Consider the following 25,243-nt stretch of genomic DNA (forward strand, 5'->3'; position numbering starts at 1 on the left):
TTTACTAAAATGATTAAATGATCTCACTGATAGGATTAGTTAAACCGAGCATGAAATACTGTTTACCAATCCTTCATTAACTTAGATTTGTATTATTAGCAAATTTCCCAGTTATTGGGATTAATAAAAGGTTCTCTCATTTGGAAACAAATGGACTGCTCATATGACCAGTAGGAAGACAAGCTAACCTCTTACGTGTATACCATAACTTCTGGAAATTCATTTACAGTACATTAGACTCACAGTATGATGTGCAGCTTTTGATGTTGCTTTTGAGTACACACTGCAAATTATGCAATGAGCCCAAATGTTAACGTTGCCACAGAATGAAACTCTTGAATAAATGTTGATGCGACTGAAACCTCAACATGCAAAGCAACACTTCTCTATTCACTCTACAAACTCTTCTGCTTTCTAACCTTGCTTCATTTCCCGTAGAGGTAGTTCCAGACTTGGGTGAAACATGACTTGTCCCAAAAATAGAACAGAGTTGCACTCACAATCTACTCTTCAAAAATGAGCATGTCTTCATGTGTAATTGTGACTTCAGGCACATGCACTAAAAATCGAAATGAAACATTTAAATCTTAATTTAGCCTATTAAACATTATCTGTTCTCGTAAGTCCCTCCCTCCACCAAAAAGAGAAGTGTTATCTGCATATAGTCTTCATACTGTATCCTACCACAAAGTTCAAGCCACAATTAGCAAATTAGTTTTAGTAACATGAAATGCTTAGCATTAACTGGATTATACACTTTTTTGATTAGATTAAGAATCTTTGCTGAAATTAGAGAAAATGCTCTATTAATCATCACTGAAGATATAGGTACTGGACAAATACATTCAAATGAGGATATTGATTGTTTCAGTCTTTTTATTGATAGGGAAGCAAAACAGAATTGAGTGCCACATTTCCATTGCAGAGATCTTGGCAAGGGGGAATGAAAAAATAATTTAAGGTCTTTCACACAAGAGACTTGTTAGTTATAATGTGTGAAACCGAAAAGCAAAATAAGATGGAATTCAGTTAAATGTGTTGCTGTGGTCAATGAGCATAGGCTGCAAGTTTAATACAATCAATCAATATATTAAGAGCACTCTGAAAAGAGACACACCTCCTGCAATCAGATTGCATAAATCCTTGTGTTCATTGCAGACCAATTAGGTTACAATAGAGTTACTGTAGTACTTAAGGAAGAGTGGCTGTACTTCAGATTTAATTAGATGTGCCCCCTCGTGGTACACATGTACAGCAAAAGCCAATTTTTAAAAAATGTATTGAAAACGCTGCAGTTATACTATTAGTTGTCAACTTTGTGTGAGATAGCACTGACCAATACCAAAGTGCACAATGAGAGATGCATTCACAAGGGAAAAAGAAAAAAAATTGCTCATACAAATTTAAACGTGCTTCCAAACAAGGGTTGTACACAATACGTGACAACAGCTAGGTTTAATGTTTGACAACAAAAACAATAACATTAATAGGAAAATAAACTAAACATTTCTTTATTCTTGAATACCTTCAAATTGATAAAACATTTATCTACTTGTCACATTAATCCCCCCCAAAACTGCAGAAACCTTGATACAATTACAAAGAAGCAATTTCAAAGTTGTCTGTCAATGCGTTGGATTCGTCCAGAGCTGAAAGAAATTTCTCCACTGTGTAGTTTACTCTGCAAGGATGAATTCTGTGTTCTGGTCACATGGATGGGGAATTGGTTGCTAAAATGTCAAACATTTTGTTTAAAAAAAAAAAAATTCATGATAAATATGGCAAATGTTTTTGATAGTCATCACCCACGGAATGTTAAAGATTGAAGTACGATTTAAGAAATATAAGCTCTATGGATTGTTAGTTAAGTCTTATATAGTTCATTTCTAACCACCAGAGATTAATAATGTGAAGATAACTGCAATACTCACACTGAAGTTGGAAATAACAGGGCTCACAGTATGGTTTCTTGTTTCGGACCCGAACCTGTACTCCAGCCTCCTTTTTTCCAAGATATTGCCCGCAACCCACACACTGAGGAGGAGGGAGAAGTGAGAAAAAGGCACTTTGGCTAACAAAAATAAAGGCCTTTGTTTTAATGTGTAATGTTACCAGACTATCTCAGCACAAAAGACCTCTTTTAGATCCCAAATAATGGGGAAGAGAGACTTCAGTTTTATCATGTTACGTCAACACAAATGATGTACAGTATATAAATTTGGACTAGGTCAGGAAATGAATAATCTAAAAAAAAGCATTCCATGTTTTATTTCAAACATAAAGCTGAAACCTCACGAAACGGCCTATAATTTTTTTTTTTTTAATATACGATTGCTGTGATAAGGCTAATGTCAACTACGAACAGGAGCTTGCCATAACATGCAGTGACTACAGTACTTTGAAAGTCTAAGGAGTTTAATGCAGTAAAAGATTATAATACCTTTCACCACTGTCAGAGTGGTAGTACTTTGAAAGTCTAAGGAGTTTAATGCAGTACTAACACTGGCAGATCGTTACATGTGTTTTTGTAGTCACGTTTGGCTTTCTGTCAGAGGACAAAGATCCTGTGGTCAGAGGGCAATCTTGGAAATAAACTGAAATCCAATTGGAAGAAATAGTCCTAGTGGTAATTTAGTTTTATGTCCCAGTATTGGTAATTCCGAAGCACGGGGCAGATTAGATTGTTTTTCATGATGCACCAAGTGGGAATTTCTTTTAAAAAAAACAAAACAAAAAAAACAAGTACTTCAAATGCCTCTACAATTCTTTACATCTTCTATTGCCCAAGGTTTTGATGCATTGATCTGGAGAACCCCTTGGAATTGTGTCCGGTCCGAGAATAATGGGAGCCATACACACCACACCCATATTAAAATTTGTTTTGTATTTTACCCCCATGGCCTGGAATACTGCGTACAGAACAAAGTTAATGTAAATATTGAAAAAAAGTCTCACATTTTATCCAAAAACGTGCTTCCTATTTCCAAATCCGAATGGCTTGCCTCTCATGCTCTCTTTAACATGGCACAATAGATATAATCATGACATGGCAACCTTGTGGATGCACCAAATACATTGCACCCAAATTGGAGCGGGAGGCACATCTTTTGGAATTGGATCAATTTTTTATTTATTATTATTAGTTTTTTTTAAATACACAGTCTGTGACACAAATCAGTCCCATTCTCTGCCAGCATGAGGCCACAGCACCAATAAACACACCAATGACATTTTGTCAATGGCAGTTTACGTGACAAAAGGAAACTATTTTGTATGCATTGTTTTATCTGACATCGGTCATATTGGGGTCATTTTTAATCGAAGTTCAACTCAACTAGAAAAAGTTGGATTTTTAAATGTGACTTAATCGAAACTTGTCAGCCAATTGGAATAACGGTTCCCCAAGTAGCAGATATAAAAAAATACCAAGATTGAGATGATATGCTGAAAAATAATTAATTCATACAGTTACTCAAAGTTGAACGCATATTTTGATAAAATCATCCATTGGTGATATTCCTTAAACATATTCCCCCCCAAAAGCAATTTTGGGCCAAAACAAACAAAAAAACCCTCCAGGACCAGTTAGCTAATTATCAAATTTTTTGGTGCGTTACAGTAAAATCATCAACTTCAGAAAAATACTGGCAGATCCCCCCCCGACCCCCCAAAAAAGTACCAATTAAAAGAACTGAAGAGAAACTAATAGAATAGAATGTTGGGAATACATCCACACAATTTCATGGAACAAATAAGGTTTTGCTTTTAAATGTAGGTCAGAGCTGCAGAGAAGGCCATCACTCCACTGGGTATTGATTAAACAGTTTTATCAATTGTAGTTTGCAGTGGCGTTCATACTGCAAATAACAAATACAACAATACAATAAAATTGGTCAATTAATACCACTCTGACAGCTTTGTTCCCGTAGCCGGGCAGAGTATTGTCAGTGTGCTACATCACAAATGTCCACAGCGTTATGAAACTACAATTATTACTGGTGACCTGCCCCTCAATCCAATGGGAGAACTCGTTCAGGCGAAGATGAACAGGGGTGAGAAGGAAAACGGTGCCATTAAAATCAGAGTGAACGTTGCCAGAGACCAACACACGTGAGAACACCAAGATTAACCTCTCATTGACCTCTCACCTGAAAACAGGCAAAATGGAAGCAGAGACCAAGGGCTTCAATAACCATGGCTGCCCCACTACTCAAGTGACCGTCACACAAACTGCAAGTTCTCCTTCCACTGACCTTCCTGGGGCAGCACATGATGCACAGCTCAAATGTTTAACAAGATTAACTGACACAATAGCACGACCACGGGAAAAGCTTTCAAATATTTCATTACCTGACAGGGTGAGAGTATGTAGTCGTACTTCTCTGGGATGGCCTGGGTCCAGCATTGTAAAAGGTGGAGTTGCCGAGACTTTGAGCACAAGAACCTGCAGCCGCCGAATGCGGTCGGGGGCAAACCCCCGTAAAGGTTGAACGATGGGTTCCAAGAGCCTCGAGAGACTCATACCTGCGAGCAAAGATGCAGAATTGACATACAGTAGCATAAAAATTAACCAGGTAAGCAAAGTGACAGCTTTCAACCTTTTAAGGGGTGTGCCGATGTAGATCGGCTCCTTGTAAAAACTGCTGCTACGCTGGCGTATCCAGCTGTTGTCAGTCAGAAGCTGAGTTCTCTTTTTCATCTCCTCCAAGATTTGCTGCCTCTCTTGCTCGGCCTTGGAAAGAGGTTCCTCTTTTCTTTTCCTCCGTTCACCTGAACATAGCAAAAAGATTTCAGCGCACAAAAGGTAAGACTACAGATAGTTGACGAGGAGAAGCTCAGCTAACCTTTTGGTTGTTTGTGTGAAACGGCTAATGCTGGAGTAGACAAGGACTTTGCTCTGAAGGAGACGCAGTGGCTTAGCGTTAGTATACATAAATTAGCACAATATTAAGTCAAGCAATATAGATAGGCACGCAAAGATTGGAAGTCTATTTGTTCTGACCTGTGTGCAGGAGACAGCGGAGCAAAGCCAGAGGTGTCCTCAGCCCTGAGGTGTCACATTAGCAGCAAGTTGCCGGGAAAAAAAAAAAAAAAAAAAAAAAAAAAAAAAAAAATAGAACGTGTAGGGAGCAGATGGAGAGTGGCCGAGACAGTCAAAAGTCACATTGTGGTTGACAGCTTTCATTAAAATAAAAATGCAATCGCGCCTTATACAACAGATACTAAATATGGAATATATTTGAGTCATGGAAATATGGTCTTACCAGATGTCATACAGATCTTTCTGTGTACTATTTTGAGGTTTGACCCAGAATTTTTCAGGGTTCTGCTCCTTTGTTTTTGTCAAATCATTCAAATAAATCCCTCTGGCAGTGGTCTCAATATCATTGCTCATTCCCAAATTACTCTGAAACAAAAAAAAAAAAAAAAAATCATGGAGAAACATGGACAGTAAGTAGGCTACAACACCCAGCAACCCAAAAAAAAAAAAAAAAAAAAATTAGTATCATAGGCAGTAACAACAAAAATAATTTCATCAAACAAAGGTTGATTAAACCACACAAGCACGGATCATTCGTGCTCAATTGAGGAGAGGAGGAATGAACATCTCAAACAGTGATAAACCTAATTTGTAGAAGGAAATTTACACGTACTTTAAAACAAAATACAGAACAACTTTTACACCACCATTCCAGCCAGCTCCCTAAAAACCTTAACTGCATCGTGTCAGGGCTTCTGCCACTCTGTCTCAAGCCTGTGCTTGATCTCACTCATATTGCTCCTAAACAATGCAACAGGCGCTTAACAGTCTCACTATCGCTTCAGTTTCACCTGGGTGCCGGAAAAATTTCTACCTGAAGGAGGCGCTCTTGCTCTTCCTGCTTCTTCTCCTGCCGCCTGCGGTCGTCTTCGTGGTCCCACGACCACCTGGATGTGGACGGGGTGAGGAATGGCCCCTGGAGCTGCACACAGCCTTGTCATGATCACTCCCATCCACACAAAGCTCCTTTGGTCAAAATGGTGCAAACTTACATCTGAAACTGCCGATTCCAAGCATCCTGTGAGAGAAAGAAAAGTGACAGTTTAGAAGAAGAGGAGGGGTGGGGGGAGCACTACTGCTGAATGGATTTATTATTATTATTATTATTTCAAACAAACATGCCACACAAATTGTTGAAGGGCAGGGCAGGCAAAACATTGTATTGAAGCACTGCTTTTGGAAGTCAAAAATGTTGAAAGTCAAGTTGGTCCCCTACTTTTTCATCTGAATTTCATGGAGAAGACAGCCAAGATTTTAGAGTACATCTGTGGGAATTTGCATTGAACAATTTGTGAGGTTTCCCCCCCCCCAAAAAAAAAAAAAAAAAAAAAAAAAAAAAAAAAAACACCTGATGCATGCTCACAATAAATTCTAATTCATCCCAATGTGTCTGACAGAGTTCAGGTTTGGGAGTTCTTCCACACCACAGAGCAAAATGTCTTGGTAAGGGTGGGGAGAAAAAAAAACAAAACAAAAAAAAAACAGTTCTGCTAAAGCCAATAATTTTGCTCATGGTTTTAGTCTATCCCTTTTCAACATCTAATTTTTATAATTAGAAAATTTACAGAAGTCTTAAAATGTGAGAAATTTTCTGTAGTTCACACCAGATTGTAGAGACCCAGCGAGTCGAATATATGGTTCAGTCCAGCCAAGGCTCAATAAAGCAAGGCTTAAACCTTGTCGACACTTTTAAAAGAGAAAACCAGTCAGTGAGTGCTCCTACTCTGGGTTTATGATGCCAGGATCTGGAAATATGAGGCTAAATCAATCCACTAATCTGCTAATAGTTTCACGTTACAGCAGGGAAATACATTACAAATAAGACATTGCTCCAGGGTGAATTAACTAATTGGATTCGCTCTGACTCTGCTGATACTCCACAGCAAAACAAAAGTTTCAACATGTTCAAAAGGTCTTACAAGCTTTTCACAAGTTGCAAACATTTACAACATAAGTAAAACCACAAGCTGATCTCTGCAAAGCCTTCTGGGGAAGAATCAATCAGCAGGAGACAAACAAGATGAAAATTCAGTTTTAAAAATTGGATTGCACTTACTGTATGTTAAGCATCAATTGGTCCCTTGAAAGGCATTATACAAATAAGTTGTTTTTGTTTCATTAAAAAAAAAAAAAAAAAAAAAAAAAAAAAAAAAAAAAAACAATGTAGATTTCAGGTAGTACCTGAAAATTGAGGCCACCATGTGTGGAACAATGTGCGCAGATTTGTACATAAGACCGAAGAATTTGTATTTAGACTGCAGCACTAAATACACAATTCCGATTTGGAATTCATCCATCAATTTTTCTATCCGCTTATCCTCACAAGGGTTGCGGGGAGTGCTGAAGTCTATCCCAGCTGTCAAAGGGCAGGTAGTGGGGTACACCCTGAACTGGTTGCCAGCCAATAGCAGGGTACATGGAGACAAACACCCACACTCACAAATCACAATCACACCTAGGGGCAATCTAGAGTGTCCAATTAATGTTGCATGTTTTTGGGATGTTGGAGGAAACTGGAGTGCCTGGAGAAAACCCACGCGGGCACGGGGAGAACATGCAAACTCAACACAGGTGGGGACGGGATCGAACTCTGGTCCTCAGAACTGTGAGCCCAACGCTTTTACCAGCTAGGCCAACGCTTTGACCAGCTGACCCACCGTGCTGCCTTTGGAATTCATTCTTTCGGCTTGTCCCTTACGGGGTCGCCACAGCGTATCATCTCAGATGATCGCACATATATGTTTGGCACAATTTTTACGCCGGATGCCCTTCCTGACGCAACACTTCTCAGGGAGTGGAGGCCCCAGCGGGATACGAACCCACAAACACCTGGTTTACCAAACCAGTGCTCTAACCACTGAGCAACAGGGCCTCTGCCTTTGGAATTCATATTAATCAAAATACTGTATATCCATTATTTTTTTCCCCATTTACACACACACACACACACAACACACACACACACCACACACACACACACACACACACACACACACCACACACACACACACCACACACACACAAATGGTCGGACATCCATTCCAAAATCCATGGAAACAACTTCCAAGATCTAAGTCCAATATCATTAATTGTCTTCTTTGAACAATTCAGTGTCCAAAAAAAACATGGTGGAACCACACCAAAGGCAATGTCTTCTTTGGCCCATTCTCAGCTAATTGCCCAACTTGTCAGGGCTTCGTCTTGGAAGATGACTGACTGATATTGGACACACAATGGTCAAAGAGTTCTGAAATTCCCCACCTCTACCAGCCTTAACTTTCAGACATTTTGTCAGTGCAAGACCTCTATTGTTTACAATCGTGCGATTTAATATGCCAGATGTATCTGTGGCAAAGGTCAAATGGGTACATCTGAAATCCCTTTGCTGGGAACTGATACCCTCCACAAACTGCGACAGAGCAAATCCAGTAGAAGAAAAGCTCAGTCATTGTTTTGATATTGTTGTTCTCAACTAGAGTTGGACAATTAAAAAAAGGACCAGTGTATTCCAGAAATGTGATGTTCATAGTTAACATTTATACTTAAGTCAATAGCAAACAGTTTTGACTGTTAGTACCGATTGTGTGGTTACACAGAGGATTCTGACTCCACCGCACTGGTGACCTGGTCATCCACAAAACACAAATAGTGAAATTGTGACAAATTCATCACCTTAGTATGAGGTGCACAATGCCTTTCTTTACATATCTCACCCTTCTTTTCATCGCGTTGCATATCCATGGTATGAGTGCCAATCTGCTGGGCTGATGTAATTTTTTCCTCGCGCAGGCTCGAGCTCATGAGGGCTGCCAGATCCAGACCGCCATCAACAGTCAGGATCTCGTCGTCTCCACGCGGCGGGCAGAGATCGGCCAGGCTGCCTGCCGAGAGAGGGACGGCAGTCAAGAAAATGAGGATAGATGGATAAGGGTGCAGACAGCACAACACAAACAAGGTATACGCTTCAGAAATGATTTGCTCAAACCAAAATTGAGAAATAAGTTGCAGTGCTGGGAACGAGGCTGCTACTCCAAATGCTAATGTCCCCGATTCCCAGAAGTTGCTTCTACTCCTGAAAGTGTGTCATCTGTAAACTTTTCAACAAAAGTCTTTGACTGCATTGTTGTGTGGATGTTCTTGCACAACACAGAAGTCTGAAGCTTCCACAAAACAAAGGAAAACTTTTGGCTGTTAAAATATTTATAGTTTGCCATTAGTGTGTAAAATCTGTTGAACATATAGTTAGACTCAGAACAAATCTTGAAATATGTCATGCTAAATGTATTTTCAAATCCATTTTCTCCAATAACAAAACTGATGGGGACAAAGTGAGCATGCAATGAAACGTACTGTAACTTAGCCATGAGAAATAAAGTTAAATAAAGCCTCAAAGTTGCGTGACTAAAATCTTTATTAGGTAAAATGAATTCAATCAATGTTTAGCTACAGTAAAACATTTCACCTCGTTGAATATATTTTGTTCTTGCTCCAGTTGTGTCCCCATGCAACTGGAAACCAAAGACCGGTCTACTGTTCTGTGTAGGAGCAAGACTAACACTCATGTCATTGTGGTCTACCTGAAAACACAAAAGCAGACACAAATTTGAAGGTGACACCCAGTGATCCAATATCGTGTCCACAGACAACACGTAATTGATCTGTACTACTGTTGAAAACAGTTTTATTCAATATATGTAGATGCATTCTAATCTAGAAGGTCAAAGCTGTTGAATGTTGACGCTTACCTTTGAGTTGTCAATGCTGGCACAACTTCGCGGAGCTGTGCGTGTGCTGTCTTGGGGCTGGAGTTGAGAGCAGCTGGTTCGAAAAGTCTGGCCGGAAAGGTTCTTGCACTCTACCTTTCCTGAAGCAGTTTGTTCTACACGGTTGGCTGCCTGCTCAGGACCCTGGTCCTGACCTCTGAGATAAGAAGTGGCAGTCTGCCTTTTGAGCACTTCACTGCCGGTTGTGGAAGGAGTGGCCTCTCCTTCACTCTCCCACGCTGGACTCTGGTAGTCGTTTACCTGCGTGAAAGATATGAATTTATGCGCTGTATGAAAAACACAACCATTAATACAATATAAACCATTAACTCTGGGAGCACTCAAACAACACAATGACTCTGTAAAAACGGACAATTTCACAATGACAGCCGCATAACTGGATTAATGGGGAAGCAGTGGGTAACTCATACATCACTGAAAGCGGGTCACCCATGTACACGGGAAACGAGATCTTAATCGCCATGAGCATAGCCTTTGCAAACTGCCTGAGGATTTAAGCCCAACGGATGAGGCAGCAACACGCCCACAGACGAGAGAGAAAAAGACGAGACAAGCACACAGTGAAAGTGATGCAGTTTGGCAAACGGAGAGGGGCACGGCACATACGTTGTTACATAATTTTAAGTTTCATAATGTCCTGACTTCTTTAATAATGGCTGATTAAAATGTTGAGAACGTTTTAGGGGCATAGTTCCTGTTAGATTAAATCAGAGTGGGACAAAGTCTGACAAGACCAACTGCCTTGCATAAAAGAAAACAGCAGTAGTCAGAGAACATATTTCATATTTAGTGAAGAAAATGGGGTGTGGCCGGGTGGCTGAATTTAGGCTATCAATTTGAAATCTGACCTATTATATTAGTGATGACCAAATTTAATCTGGAATGCGGCCTTTCTAGGAGAACTATACTTGTAAATCATTTTAAGTGTTTGTCTTGAGTGGTAGATCAAAATGGAGCTACAATAAGAGAATGACAAAAAAAAAGAAAAAGACATGTCATGAAGAACAGTACATTCTAAATTTCATAATTTTTACACGCAAGAGACCAATGAATGAAAAAAAAAAAGACCAAGTTTAATAATTTGTTTTCCGAATATTTTCTCAAAATAAACGAGAACTGTTCACCTGGAGATGAATGGGCAACTGAAGATTAAATTAATTCTTGACTTAACACTGATCTGATCAATATTGAACAGTAATAATTTTATGATGATCAGCCAATAATAATTAATAATTGGTCAGCGCCACAGAAGTTTAGTTGTTGCAGTCGTGTACGGCATATTTGTATCAAAAGCTAGTTTATTTTTTCCTTGTCATGCATCTTTTAATGTAGTACTGTAAATATCTGACCAAGTTATATTAAAATAAATAAATTAAAAAAAAAATCCACCACCACAAAAAAAAAAAAAAAAAAAAGTCAGTGTGGGACCGAGAGAACACAATGCCTAGATCAGGCAAGACAAATTTGGTCTTTCACGACTGCACTATGTGACTACTGCAATAAAATCTTGTATTCCCACAGCACCACATACCAATTTTTTTGGTTGTTGTAAATCACTGGGCTTGTCAACTCAAAAATGCGACTGGAAACACTTGTGACCATGGCTACGACAATCAGGATGTGGGCCATGTGTTCATAAGAACAAAAGGGTGGTGGTGGTGGTGGGGGGGAAGCGTTGGTGTTCACCAGCGCTCAGGAGAGGACATTTTCTTAAGGCTTACTTGAGGTACGTTCCAATATTTTTAATATGATACCACTCGCAAGGAGGGAACAAAATATTTTGTAGCCTATCAAGCTACTGCTAGCACTAACAGTTGTAAGCAAATAGACGTTCTGTTGAAATGTCCGCTTAAGTTTTGGTTGCGTGAAGTAATTTAATTACAATAATTAGAGTAATTTAGAACATTATTTCTGTCATGTTGTATTGCTGGTTTGACTTGACGGATTAGAACACAGTATATCCAAAAGTTATTTTTTATATCATTTTTTTGGGGGGGTCTCTTGACGTAGAACTGTAAATATCTGAAGGGCAAAAAAGTTATTAAAAAAAAAAAAAAAAAAAGACATCTGCATGGTAGAGGCAAGACGGCGACTTGATGCTTTGATGAGAATACAAGACAAATTTGTCATGATTGCACAATGTCAGACTACTAGAAGGAAATCTTATATTCCGATACAACTGCATCTCCTTTATTACGATCAGTGGGCTTTAACCTGGTCAACTCAAACACGATTGGATACACTCGTTACCATAGGATGACATGAGTGGAACGCGCCGACTGTACAATAAGAAGAAAATTGGAGGGGGTGGGGGGTGTTGGTGGTCACCACTTCTCAGGAAAGGGGAGGATGCTCGTGTAGGGATTGCTTGAGGTATGTTCATGTACTGTACTTTAACATGATACGACTTGAAAGCAGCCAACAAAACATTACGTAGCCTCGCAAGCTTTTGCTTATCCCTCACGGTTGATGTGTGTAAAGATGCTGTGTCCTGTTGATATAACTGAAGGAGTGAATTTGAAACTTTTTGGACGCAAGGCACATACATTAATTGCTGTATGTAACTACTACCATCTAATCTTTTTGCCACACCGTCATCCGATCGACCAAAAAAGGCCTCGTGATCGACATAATGAGCACCCCTGGTGTAAAAGCCTAATAAATAAATGTGTCTCCACCAGCCCCCCCCCGTACCAACAAACTGCTTACCATTTACTAAAAAAGTTGTACTAAAAACAGTTGCATTGATTAAACTTACATTGCGAAGTCTTGGCAACGTCGACATACTGGAATGCTTGGTCTGAAAGGGCCTGGCTGTGATGACAGACGAGAGCCGACAGGAACCGTCAGACCGTTTGAAACCTCTAGGAAGGCTGGCTGAGCATGACCAGGAAACAGTTCTGGTCAAATACTTTGTGTTTGCAGCTGACTGACATCTACTTTTATCTCCTGATGTTTCAGAAGAGTTTTCATTTCCCTCCATTTTAGACCAGGGGCTGTGGTCAGAAAGGTCTTCAAAAGCATTGGAGATATCCACGGTGTCAGCCGGTTCTGCTTCACCTGGAAATGCTGGCGTGCTTGGAGAAGCAATTTGGGCTGCAACATTCTCTGGCTGACTCAGATCAGTTACAGGATGAACAGGGGCAGAATTGCCTTGGGGTTTGAACTGGGTTTGGAAGCTAAAAGCGTTGTCCTCTATTGGCGTGGTTACTGCTGCTCCATTTAATGTCAAAGATGCAAAATGGGTCTCCTCTCCCAGCTTGTCTCCATCAGAGGCAGGTATGGCACCCACTGAGGGTGCCTGGCAATGTCAACAACCAGAAAACAGAGATTACAGCTTCTATTTCATATCTAGTAACGATTTACATTCTTTGGTTACCCTAACCCTATGTAGATTACTTTCTTTTGGATGTTTTTCTTGTTTTTGGGATGATTATGATTGTCAAAATGACATAACTCCACGTGGGGAACACTTTAATTCGCATGAGAGTACAAATTGGCTTTGATTTTGAATGTTTTTGTTCACTTTACATTGAGTGTTAAGTGAATGGATCACATGCCTGAGGGTGGATTACTTTTCTTTGGACTTTTTTTTTCGGAATCATTGACTGTCTAAACACCAACAATTCCACTTTGGGAAGATTATGAGGACATGTGAGTACCAATTGACTAATTTTTTTGAAATACATTTTTTGATGATTTTGATTAGAATTTGTTTTTGAGTGCACTTCAGCCTGAGGAAGACTTTATATGGTCGAAACCTTGCCAAGGGCACACCCACTGACGTCAACTGTTTGTTTTGAACTTTTATGTATTTGTTTTTTTAAAACAACTGACTGTATATTTTCATCTGGGAGTCAAAAATAAAAATTGTCTTCTACAACTACATACTTGACTTTTTCCCCCCAACTCAAACGGAAGTACAATGAGTGGCGAATGGACAGTGGTCCGTTATGGCCGGCGTGCCCAAGCGTACCGCCAACAGCAAAAGAGAGATGAGGAAGGTGGGTGGCCCAGGGAGTGGACTGTGCCCCCCCCCCAATCCCAGAGGGGTAATTATATTCCATACTCCAGGAGAGGTAGGGCTCGTTTCCCTTCACCTAACCCTAAAAACAGAATGCTTGACCTTCCAACTGTTAGGAAAAATAATGTTTAGAAAATAAATGCAAATGCCTGTGCAAAGTGAGATGATTATAGTCAACCTAATTTTGTTACAATAGTTATATGGAGTCTCATTAATATCCTTCATAGGATTAAGAGTGCTGAACAAAAAAAGAACAAACCCATCCTACATCTCTGGTATGTCTAGCACCAGTAACGTATGTGAGATATTTTCAAAATGATTGGTTTAAACAGTTTTTCCTCACCATTATTGCAAAATACATTGGTACCTACACCACACTGATGAAATGGAATATTTGCCATTATGAAAATTAAGGCAGAAGGGACTGAAGTGTGCTGTGCGTTATATTCCAAATGACTAAGTTCTATTTTTTTCATGAATGGCACAATTTACATAATTATGGTCTATAATAAAACACTTAAAATAACCAATATCACAAACTGCAGTTGAATTTTACAAATTACATTATATATATATATATATATATATATATATATATATATATACATACATACATACATACACACACTTTTTTTTTTTTTTTTAACATAAAACATTTCAAAAGTTTAACCACAAAATGATAATTTCTCCTTAGCCACTTCAAATACCTGCTAGCATTTGTAATTTTAATACTTCATCACACTTCACTGTGATTTCATGTAATGAGGAAACGCAAACTTACCTGTGCAGGGCAAATGTTTTGGTGACTGTAAGAAGAGCCAGCACTAAAAGTCACCTCAGTAGCATAGCTTCCCGCCAGTGGAGCTCGATGTGTCCACAAAAAGGAGCTTGAGAACTTTGGAGGAGAAGTGGACTGAGCGGGTGGGTCAGGGTTTTGCCTTTGTGCTGACAGCTGCTCTCTGTGGAATTGGTTTGTAATGGAAGAGGAGTCAGATCAATGAAGGCAGCAGAAAAGATGGAGGATGTGTCAGATTACTCCAGTTCACTGCGGTTTACAGACAAGTGAGGTCAGCAAGTCTTTCATGGTTTTCTAAAACATTTGGCACCCATTTACAGACTTTTCAGACATCAACTTACCTTTCTGACTGTGCACAGTGCTTTTCCTTCTTTTGATGGTCAGTCAAAGCTTCATTTGTCATCTTGTTAATGACATGTTCTCGGTCAAGGGACTTCCTGCGGAGATTAGACTTTGTATTCCTGCGATGATTTTTCCATTTTGTCAAAGCCTGACGTGGACAAACATGATCCAAGTATTAAAGACTTAAGTGCAGTGTTAGACAATTGCAAGTCCAGTCTCACACAAAAACACACAGTCATTGCCTCTGTAGCCATGTATACACTGATTTGACGTACATCTTGCCACCGAGTCTCATTGTCTCTGCCAGCACTGTGGCTCCTCCATTTCCTGTCTTGACTCCATTTAGTTGATCCCACATCCTGGACCTTGCCCACAAAGCCTTCGTATACCTTATGTGAATTGCATACCGTTGGCATATCACTCAACGATTTGCTCCTATTGCACAGATAAATGTAAGACAATTAATGCAATATATAAAAGCAGCAATTAAAAACTGATTGGCAAAAGAACTTGCAAGCAAACTCATGCATCTGAGATATTTAAAGTAATTTAAATTGGCAACTCTTGCGTTTGTAGGTTTCTTACACAGAGTCCTGAATGCAGGCATGAGCAATAATTTATATTCTAAGCTAAGTGAAAAGAAGGGTTGCATCAAAGTCATTGAAACTCCAGTTAAGATGTTGCATTCTTACCCGAACAGAATTTAAATCAGTGGCACAGAAACATTGACATTTGATTGGATGGAACAAAGAGACGATCATGACATGAAACTATGAAAATTCACTGCCAACAAAATCAGTAGCAGTAAAGTCTGGATGGTTCCCTCAGTTATGTACAGAAGCAAGCAAAGATGAAGCTGGCATAACAGATTTGATCAAAGCTGTCAAATTTATTTGTGCCAGGGTTGGATTTACACTATTGTTCAAGGGATGACAGACAATTGATCGGAGTGTCTGACTCAGAGTTCTAAGGTTTGGAGTTAAAATCCCTGCCTCACCTCTGTGGAATTTGCATGTTTTCCCCCAGGTACTGCGCTTTCCTCCCACATCCTCGAAACGTGCATGGCAGGATTACTGGACACTCAAATTGCCCTTAAATGTGTTCACGAATCATGGTTTGTTTCTATGTGCCCTGCTATTGCCTGGCAACCAGTTCATGGTGTACCTTTTCCCCAAAGATAGCTGCAATCCCGTGACCCTTGTGGGGATAAAAGTCCAAGAAAATGGACTGATGGAGGTTCAACGGACAACATGGACAAGTTGATTTTAACTAATAGTTGTAGCTTTTATTATTAGGGGTGTCCTGATCTGATCATTGTTCAAATGTCAGCAAAAAACAACAAAAAAAAAGACGATGTACATTGTCAGATTCCCCCCCACACAGGCTTATGCAGTCCATTCTATGTTTGCTCCAACTGTACACGGATGCCATGCAGTGCCCACATGATCACAACATGACGCTAAGATGCTGCCAAAGTAGCAAAGAGTAAGAGTGTCTGTTGCTTACTGAATGTGGTTTGACAGTCCAGTTGATGTTCACTATGAAACCAAACAAAGAATAACATTGAATGTTCACATACTGCTGTCAAACTGAAGGAGTCCCATCGGGCCTTTTTGGCCCGGTAGGACTCCTGAGGCAGCTGATGGGTAATGGCAGGGCCAAGCAGAAAGTTTGGTGGTCGCTGAGGTAACGACTCAGGTCTGGGAGGAGTTCCGTGAGAATGACTGGAAATTCTGGTCTCCAATCTGGCATCTCATGAGGGAGAAGCAGTCCACCATCAATACTTTATAGTCGGGACGGTCAGCTACTGACGTTGACTTAGGAAATTGTAAGTCAGTATAAGGAATACTGCTGCACCGTTGCATGGACATCAGGGACAGTGGCTCTAGATTGGCAGACCAGAATGGTGGTCCCCCTTTTTTAAAGTAGAGGGACCGGAGGGTGTTTTCCAACTACAGGGTAGGAAAGAAGAAGGAGGGAAAAAAAAATATATATATATTACTAGGCCACCCTAGAAAAGTTTATTCAGGGGTTCTGGTGAGGAAGGTCTGTTGAGAAATTGAATCCCAGATCCAGGAGAAGCAGTATGGATTTCATCCTGGCTGTAGAACAGTGGAAAAGCTCTACAGTCTCAGCATGGTCTTTGAGATTGCATCGGACTTCACTCAACCACTCCATGTGTTTTGTGGATTTGGAGAAGGTGTTTGAGCGTCTTGCCTCAGTGAGTACTGTGGGGTGCTGAAACCCTTGATACAAGCTGTTCAGTCTCTGTATGACCAGTGTCAGAGTTTGGTCTGATTTTCTTCTGGTGAGCGTTGGACTCTATAAAAGTTGCCCTTTTTCACATATTCTGTTCACCATCTTCATAGACAGAATTTCAAAGTGTAGCTAATGTGTAGAGAGGGTCTGGTTTGGTGGCCTGAATCTTACAATTCTGCTTTTCAAAGATGTGGTTCAGTTGGCTTCAACAAAGTGTGATCTCAGTGTTTCACTGGAGTTGTTCGCAGCAGTGTGAAGCACCTCCAAATGTGAGACCACGGTCCTTAGTCAGAAAAGGGTGGAGTACGTTTTCAGGTCGGTGATAATATCCTGGCCCAAGAATACGAGTTCAAGCATCTTAGGGTCCAGATCACGGTTAAGAGAATGATGGAACAGAAGATCAAAAGGTGAAGGAGGAGGCAAGCCAAAAGGCAACAGACTCAATTTACACTCCTACACTCACCTATACAAGCAGCCTAAATGAGTTCCTGCCGCACAATGTCTGGGTCCTCCATTAGAGATAGGGTTAGAAGCTTGGTCATCCAGGAGGGGCTCACAGTAGAGCCAGGGCTCCTCGACATTGAGAGCAGCTCGATGAGATTGCTTGGGGATCTGATTAGGATGCCTCATGAATACCTCCCTGATGATGTTCCACCAGAAGGAGACCCCAGGGACGACACATGACGTACTGGACAAACCATGCGTTCCAGCTGGAATGGGAACATGTTAGGATTCTCCCAGAAGCGTTGGCTGAAGTGGCTGGGGAGAGGGAAGTCTGGGATTGTGTGCACAAGCAACCCAAACTCCGCTAAATTACAGTTAAGCTGATTATTATTATTATTTTAAGTATGGAGGAGTTCCTGGCACTTGGCGGCTGCTGTTCTGAGAATTGCAACAACAAAGCAGACTTTGATGCACTGGCAAAATAAAAACATTATTCCCATCAAAAGTAAAGCTAAGTATTAAAGAATATAATGCCTTTTTTTGAAAATTTTTGATATGCAAGCATCTGGCTCTGACTTGGGCCTACCACTCAAATTTTAAAAAGGTGATGTGGCCCATCAGCCAATAGGTTTGACTCATGACCTATCCACAAATGAATGTTTAACTGTAATATTTGGAATTATTAATAAACTAAGGAAAAGCAAACACACACAAGGAAAAGCCCTGGACAGGCAAACAGCTGTTTCACATTTGTGTCAAGTCATAGTTTGGTACCTGGTCAATGAAGTAGAAACGTTTCTGTTTTCTTCATTTCGTTTCCTCCTGAGCACTGAAGGTGGGATATGGCCTTTGATCGGCCGTGTGTTCTCTCTCCTAAATACTTGCTCAGCTTCTGCATCACTTCCACAACCTTCAGAACACAATAAAACATACCAGTGAGGGCTGAGGTGGTGCTGCCTTGTAGCTGAAGCAAGCAGGGGAACGACTGTTTGGAAATTTCATTTTCTACAGAGTTCAACGTTATGATCACTGTTGGAAAAATGAACCAGTTCAGTCAAGATTTCAAAATTTTGAACTAAATTCACCATTACATAGTTCTTTGGTTTTCCTCCTCAATATGTTGCTGTCAGGCTTATTCCCCAACACTAACGGCACTTTGTTACTTTAGTTGTATGCTTATTGTCATTGTCTTGTTTTGGAAGGTGAACCCCTCTGACTTAGGTCCTGAGCACTCTGGAGAAGGTTTTCAATCGAGGATATAGTTTACCTGTTCACATTTCATTTGATTGCATCCTGTCTTCCTATCCCTGCAGCTGAAAAGGACCACCACAGCATGATGTTGCAAACAACATGCTTCATTATTGTGACTATATTGGACAAGTGATGAACAATGCCTGGTTTTCTCGACACGTACCACTTTCAATTAAGGTCAAAAGTGCTATCTAGGCCTCATCAGACCAGAGAATCTTATCTCTCATTTTGGATTGCTTCAGGTATTCCCCCCCCCCCCACACACACACACACACACGAGCTTTCATGTGTCTTGCACTGAGGGAGAGGCTCCTGGCAGGCCTCTCTGCCATAAAGTCCAGACTGGTGGAGGACTAATTATTGAGTTCCTAGAACTTCTTCACCATCTCTGGAGCTCAGACTCTGTGATCTTTGGGTTCTTCTTTACCTCTCTCACCAAGTGTCATCTCCCCCAATTGCTCAAGTTGGCCAGATGGTCAGCCATAGGAAGGGTTCTGGTGGCCACTCTTCCATTGTAGCTCTATGGAATAAACTGTACCCTTAAGTGCAGTTGATCTATGTTCATACTCTCACCTATGCTAATGAGCTGTGGGTCGTGAGGTGGTTGGGGGGGATCTGAATTAGATTCCACCTTGATGCCTCCCTGGTGTGGTGTTCCGGGCTCCTCCCACAGGAAAGAGACAAAGGAAACACGAAAGACACTATGGCTCCGAGCTGGCCTTGGAACACCTTGCGATCCCCTCCAGAAGACCTGGATGAAGTGGCTGGGGAGTAGGAAGTACGGGTCTCCAAGCTAAAACAACTGCCCCTGTGAACCAACTTCAGATAAGTGGAAGAAATGTGTTTATTTTTTTAAACAAGACTAATGATTGAACAACAACCATGAGTTTTTGTTTTGTTCAATGATAATAGTTTTCTAAAATCCTGAAGTTTCAGTTGAATCCCATTAAAATAACATGTTTTTGCCTAACCCTTCATGATTTCTTTTTTAATAATTCTAACTATTTTACACATTCAGTGTAGGTAATGAATGATGAGTACATTAAAAAAAAAAACGAAAAACAAAAGTAGAGCTGTGAATTTCAAAATGACAGCAAGTAAATCATGTTCAAATAAAGTGCTTAGAGTAATTATTTGGAAAAGGATACTGATAATACTTCATCTTTTGATCAAATCAGTAGAAGGAAAATCATGCATTGTAAAAATGCTTTATACATAGGTTGAAGGGTTTTCCAGAATTTTGAGCTCAAATTTGTGGATGCATATTATATATGGGTACGCCTTGGATACAAGCATTTGTGGCACTTTGAAAGCTACTCAATCTGAAGGAAACATTTTTTGACTATGGCCTACGCAAACATACGATGCAATCACCTTCACTGTTTGCACTTGGGGCTCGGGCGTCTCCCAAGTCGAAGCTTTTTACTGAAGTTTCCCTCGTATCGCCCGTTCTCCCTGGTTGACTGCAGTCTCGGCAGGCACCATCCTTCTCAAATGTATTGTTGCCATCATCAAGAGCCTGAAAAGAGAAGACAGTGCATGTTATTTAATGAATTAGATGAAAAGGTCGACAAAACAAAACAAAAAAAAAAACGGAAATAGATCAGACCTTTGACAAAGCCAACCCCAAGAGTCCTTCAAAGGCCTTGAAATTAAGCTGATTACCATTGTAGCAATCATCAAGGTAGGCCTTACGTCCCAACCAGTAGATTGTGATAAGAACCTGTAACAGAAGACAAATGTGTGGAATCAACAAACTCCATGCTGAAGATAAAAAGGGTCCTATACCAGAGTTATTTTTTACATTTACCAATTAGTTACTAAGATTCCAAGAGTGTTGAAAAAAAATGCACTATCGTGAAATATATATTTTTTTGTAAACAAAAGACTGACCTAAAAAAAAAACCAAAAAGATACAATCAGTAGTTCCATGAAGAAAGGCTATGAAGATCAAGGTTTTTATTTTACTGTGGTAAAAATAAGTAAAAGAGCTGCAGGAAAATGTGACATTCAAATGTTGCCAGAGGTTTAAAAAAAACATTTTTCTTCTGACGTTTTTCTGTGTCTAATCTAGAAAAGGAATCATACTGACTAAGTCCTTGACAAATGCTGTGGCTTTTTATTTTCATGGAAGATAAACAAAGTATGATTGTGCAGAAAAGTGTGAATATTGTGACCACTCACTTAGGAGCCGTATAAGTATCTGATTAACAAGGCAGCAACACTCAATAGTGCAGATGCGTATCACAACAGATACCGACGAGGAAAACAAGTAAATGCAATGAATGTGTGTGTGTGTGTGTTTCTAGGATCTATTTTTTTGCCAACAAAGAACTGGCATTTTTTCAATCTCCCTTGAGAAGAAGTATTTAAGATAACCCTGGTAACAGATTTTAGTAGTTTAAAAATTAGTTCTCCCTAACATGTTCTGTCAACATTGTAGTCGTAATTGTTCAGGGAAACATGCAAGACCAGAAATCAAAATTATTATTCTTTTCCTTTCGGCTTGTCCCGTTAGGGGTCACCACAAGGTATCATCTTTTTCCATCCAATCTCGTGCATCTTCTCTAACACTCACTGTCCTCCCCTCACAACATCTATCAACTTTTTCTTTGGCCTTCCTCTCGCTCCATCCTCAGCACCCTTCTACTAATATACTCACAGAACATGTCCAAACCATCAGAGGCTGCTCTCTCTAACCTTGTCTCCAAAACATCCAACTTTGGCAGTCCCTCTAATGAGCTCATTTCTAATCCTTTCCAACCTGTTCACTCCAAGCGAGAACCTCAGCATCTTCATTTCTGCTTCCTGTTTCTTCAGTCCCAGCGTCTTTAATCCGTACATCATGGCCGGCTTCACTATTGTTTTATAGACTTTGCCCTTCATCCTAGCAGAGACTCTTCTGTCACATAACACACCAGACACCTTTCGCCAGTTGTTCCAACCTGCTTGGACCCATTTCTTAACCTCCTTACCACACTCACCGTTGCTCTGGATTGTTGACCCTAAGTATTTGAAGTCATCTACCCTCGCCATCTCTTCTCCTTGGAGCTTCACTCCTCCCCCTCCGCCCCTCACATATGTTTTGTTTTACTTCAGCTAATCTTCATTCTTCTCCTTTTCAGTGCAGGCCTCCATCTTTGTAATTGTTCCTCCACCTGCTCCCTGCAGATCACAATATCATCTGTGAACATCATTGTCCAACGGGATTCAAGTCTCACCTCATCTGTCAGCCTTTCCAATACTACCGCAAACAGGGCTCAGCGCGGAACCCTGATGCAGTCCCACCTCTACCTTAAAGTCTTCTGACACACCAACGGCGCATCTCACTGCTGTTCTGCTACCCTTAAACATGTCCTGTACTATTCTAACATATTTCTCCACCACACCAGACTTGCGCATGCAGTACCACAGTTCCTCTCTTGGTACTCTGTCATAGGCTTTCTCTAGGTCTACAAAGACACAATGTAGCTCCTTCTGACCTTCTCTGTACTTTTCCACACGCATCCTCAAGGCAAATACTGCATCTGTGGTACTCTTTCTAGGCATGAAATCATACTGTTGCTCACAGATACTTACTTCTCTCCTGAATCTAGCCTCCACTATTCAATGACTTCATTGTGTGGCTCGTCTTTATTCCGCTATAGTTTCCACATCTCTGAACATCACCTTTGTTCTTAAAAATGGGGACTAGCACACTTTTCCTCCATTCTTCTGGCATCTTCTCTCCGCTAGTATTCTATTGAAACTCCACAGCCACATCTCCAAATTTCTTCCATACCTCCACTGGTATGTCATCAGGACATTCCATCCCCCATTCTGTTCAGTGCCTAACTTCCCCTTACTCATCATTGCCACTTCAAATCTACCTTCTCTCCCATTCCCTTCATTCATTAATTTCTCAAAGTACTCTTTCCATCTACTTAGCACACTACTGGCACCAATTAACATATTTCCATCACTATCCTTAATCACCTTTACTTGCTGCACATCCTTCCCATCTCTATCCCTCTGTCTGGCCAACCTGTAGAGATCCTTTTCTCCCTCTTTTGTATCCAACCTGGTGTAAATGTCATATGCCTCTTGTTTAGCCTTCGCGACCTCTACCTTTTCCCTACGTCACATCTCAATGTATTCCTTCCGCCTCTCCATGTCCCACTTGTTCACTAATCTCTTTCCTTGGATGACTTCCAGTGTTTTGCGGTTCCACCACCAAGTCTCCTTCTCCCCTTTCCTACCAGAAGGCACCCCAACTACTCTCCTGGCTGTCTCTCTGATTACCTTGGCTGTCGTAGTCCAGTCTTCCGGGAGCTCTTCCTGTCTATCTAGAGCCTGGCACACGACATTTTTCCTTCCACCACCTGATTCTCTACTCTACCTTTGTCTTCTTAATCTTCCTAACCGCTACCAGAGTCATCCTACCTTGTCGCTTTACACTCTCTCCCACCACAACCTTACAATCAGTAACCTCCTTCAGATTACATCTTCTGTACAAAATAGACTCCACCTGTGCTTTTCTCCCTCCTACTTACTTGTGGGGCATAGCCGCTAATCACATTATACACAATACCCCCAATTTCAGCCTCATTACTCAATCTAATACTAATATATATATATATATATATATATATATATATCCCCCACCCCGCCAAGAGGATTAGATATATATGCTACACGGTCAACTGTCAATTAATTTTAGAATTAAATAAATTCATTAAGTGATGTTTGGGATAAATGTTAATTCAGAACGAGTTCGTTAAAACATATGCAATAACAAAATAAAGCCAGCTGGATTGGAAGCATAATACTGTATGTATTAAAAGTGCATGATGGAAGCCCTTCATATACTGGATTTCAATGGACACAAATTGATCCCAATTGCCCAATACAGAAAACGAGGTTACACCCTTTTCAAAGAACCAGGGGACTGTACTCATACCATCAATGCGTACATGTACTGTAGGCAACCAGTATGCAAATTCAAAATCAGGTTTCTGACGCAACTATACAACTCCATGAACTGGGGGAAGGGGAGAGAAAAAAAAAAAAAAAAAAAAAAAAAAAAAAAAATCATATGAGCTGGCAGGGCCATTCACATACCTTGCAACGAAAAGCTCTTGAGGTACTATTGTGAAAGAAGAGGCCACTTTATTCCCACAATAATTTTATAGAAAACAGCATGTTACAGCACATGCTTATTCAATTTGATGGTGTTACTACTGCTACAGACTGGAGACAAAATGTGCAGTTTCAAAATGTGACTGTTGAGAAACCTGGACAAAATCTCCATTAAAAAGGCATTACAGGTACTTACATTTTTTAGTCTTCGACTGCCTTCATTTCGCCTATAATAAAAAAAAATAAAAAAAAAATGTAATGATTATCTCAAAGGATGCATCAAAACAATTACGTACATTTCTTCATTCATTCAAAAATGTGGCTCCCTCATTTGCATGCCATAGAACAGCTATCACAATTTTGGATATTAAGAACCAATTCAAATTGTACCCCTTAGCCTTTCCCCTTTGTTTTACTGCATTCCCTTGTTCCTTCATTGGAAGGGTGATAGTTGAAGGGGTAAAATGTATTGTCACCCCTTACTGGCGATATCATAGGCAGAGGCCACAATTGTTAACATTTGCAATCTGCCTTCTTGTGTCAAAGGAATGTTAGTATTGTTAAAAAAAAAAAAAAAGTGGGTCTAGGCACTTTGTAATGTTGAATGTTATTTTAAAATAGTTTTTCCTACCACATGACAGGTACATGCATTTCTACATTTCGTCTGTACCTACTCCACAAACACAGAAGGAACATTTTGACTACCTTTATGGCCTAACCTCAGCAAACAATACTATCATCATCCATCACAAAACATTTGTAAACACACACATTTCAAAATGTTTATTAGTAATGTGTAATATGATCAAATACTTAATGAAATAGAATTTTTTTTTTTTAAATGTAAATACAGAATCCACATTCTAACTGAAAAGCTGTCAAAAAATATTTTGTTCATACGGTATTGTCCATTAGCAGTCTAATCCTAACCGTTTATAAAATGCAATAACTGTAGTGAATTTGTCACCAAAGTCTGACACTAGAGTTGTGATGCACCATTCATAATACAGCTTGGATTTATATTGATGAATACAAGACTGACACGAGTTATGCTCACATTTATGTACTCCCTTGTCCATTTCATTTGTCAGTGGGGGCGGAGTCACGCACCCTTTGCACTCAAGTGAGGTCCTGGACGACACTTGGTTTTAAAAGGGATTTACACACCTTCCTCCTCTAAGAAA

General features: G+C 40.2%; 1 protein-coding gene across 7 annotated transcripts in view; it reads right to left on the reverse strand.

Moving 5' to 3' along the window:
- Positions 1-856: 856 nt before the first annotated feature.
- LOC133498319 (LIM domain only protein 7-like) overlaps positions 857-25,243 on the reverse strand; it is a 28,745-nt gene continuing 4,358 nt past the window's right edge. For 2 of the 7 annotated variants that reach the window (XM_061815006.1, XM_061815005.1), the window contains 21 exons: positions 24,256-24,286; positions 20,551-20,664; positions 20,316-20,460; positions 18,465-18,600; positions 15,263-15,422; positions 14,987-15,135; positions 14,631-14,808; positions 12,584-13,126; positions 9,787-10,065; positions 9,504-9,618; positions 8,755-8,922; positions 6,034-6,059; positions 5,856-5,963; positions 5,265-5,407; positions 5,003-5,047; positions 4,845-4,897; positions 4,599-4,770; positions 4,351-4,524; positions 4,149-4,257; positions 1,932-2,034; positions 857-1,730 (listed from right to left, as the gene is read on the reverse strand). In XM_061815006.1, the coding sequence (XP_061670990.1) occupies positions 1,708-1,730; positions 1,932-2,034; positions 4,149-4,257; positions 4,351-4,524; positions 4,599-4,770; positions 4,845-4,897; positions 5,003-5,047; positions 5,265-5,407; positions 5,856-5,963; positions 6,034-6,059; positions 8,755-8,922; positions 9,504-9,618; positions 9,787-10,065; positions 12,584-13,126; positions 14,631-14,808; positions 14,987-15,135; positions 15,263-15,422; positions 18,465-18,600; positions 20,316-20,460; positions 20,551-20,664; positions 24,256-24,286 (2,974 nt within the window). In that variant the 3' untranslated portion in view covers positions 857-1,707. The remainder of the gene's footprint in view (positions 1,731-1,931; positions 2,035-4,148; positions 4,258-4,350; positions 4,525-4,598; positions 4,771-4,844; positions 4,898-5,002; positions 5,048-5,264; positions 5,408-5,855; positions 5,964-6,033; positions 6,060-8,754; positions 8,923-9,503; positions 9,619-9,786; positions 10,066-12,583; positions 13,127-14,630; positions 14,809-14,986; positions 15,136-15,262; positions 15,423-18,464; positions 18,601-20,315; positions 20,461-20,550; positions 20,665-24,255; positions 24,287-25,243) is intronic. The other 5 variants (XM_061815007.1, XM_061815008.1, XM_061815009.1 and 2 more) reach the window with 5 other exon arrangements.

This window comes from Syngnathoides biaculeatus, chromosome 3 (genome assembly GCF_019802595.1).
Source record: "Syngnathoides biaculeatus isolate LvHL_M chromosome 3, ASM1980259v1, whole genome shotgun sequence".
NCBI classification, from domain to species: domain Eukaryota; kingdom Metazoa; phylum Chordata; class Actinopteri; order Syngnathiformes; family Syngnathidae; genus Syngnathoides; species Syngnathoides biaculeatus.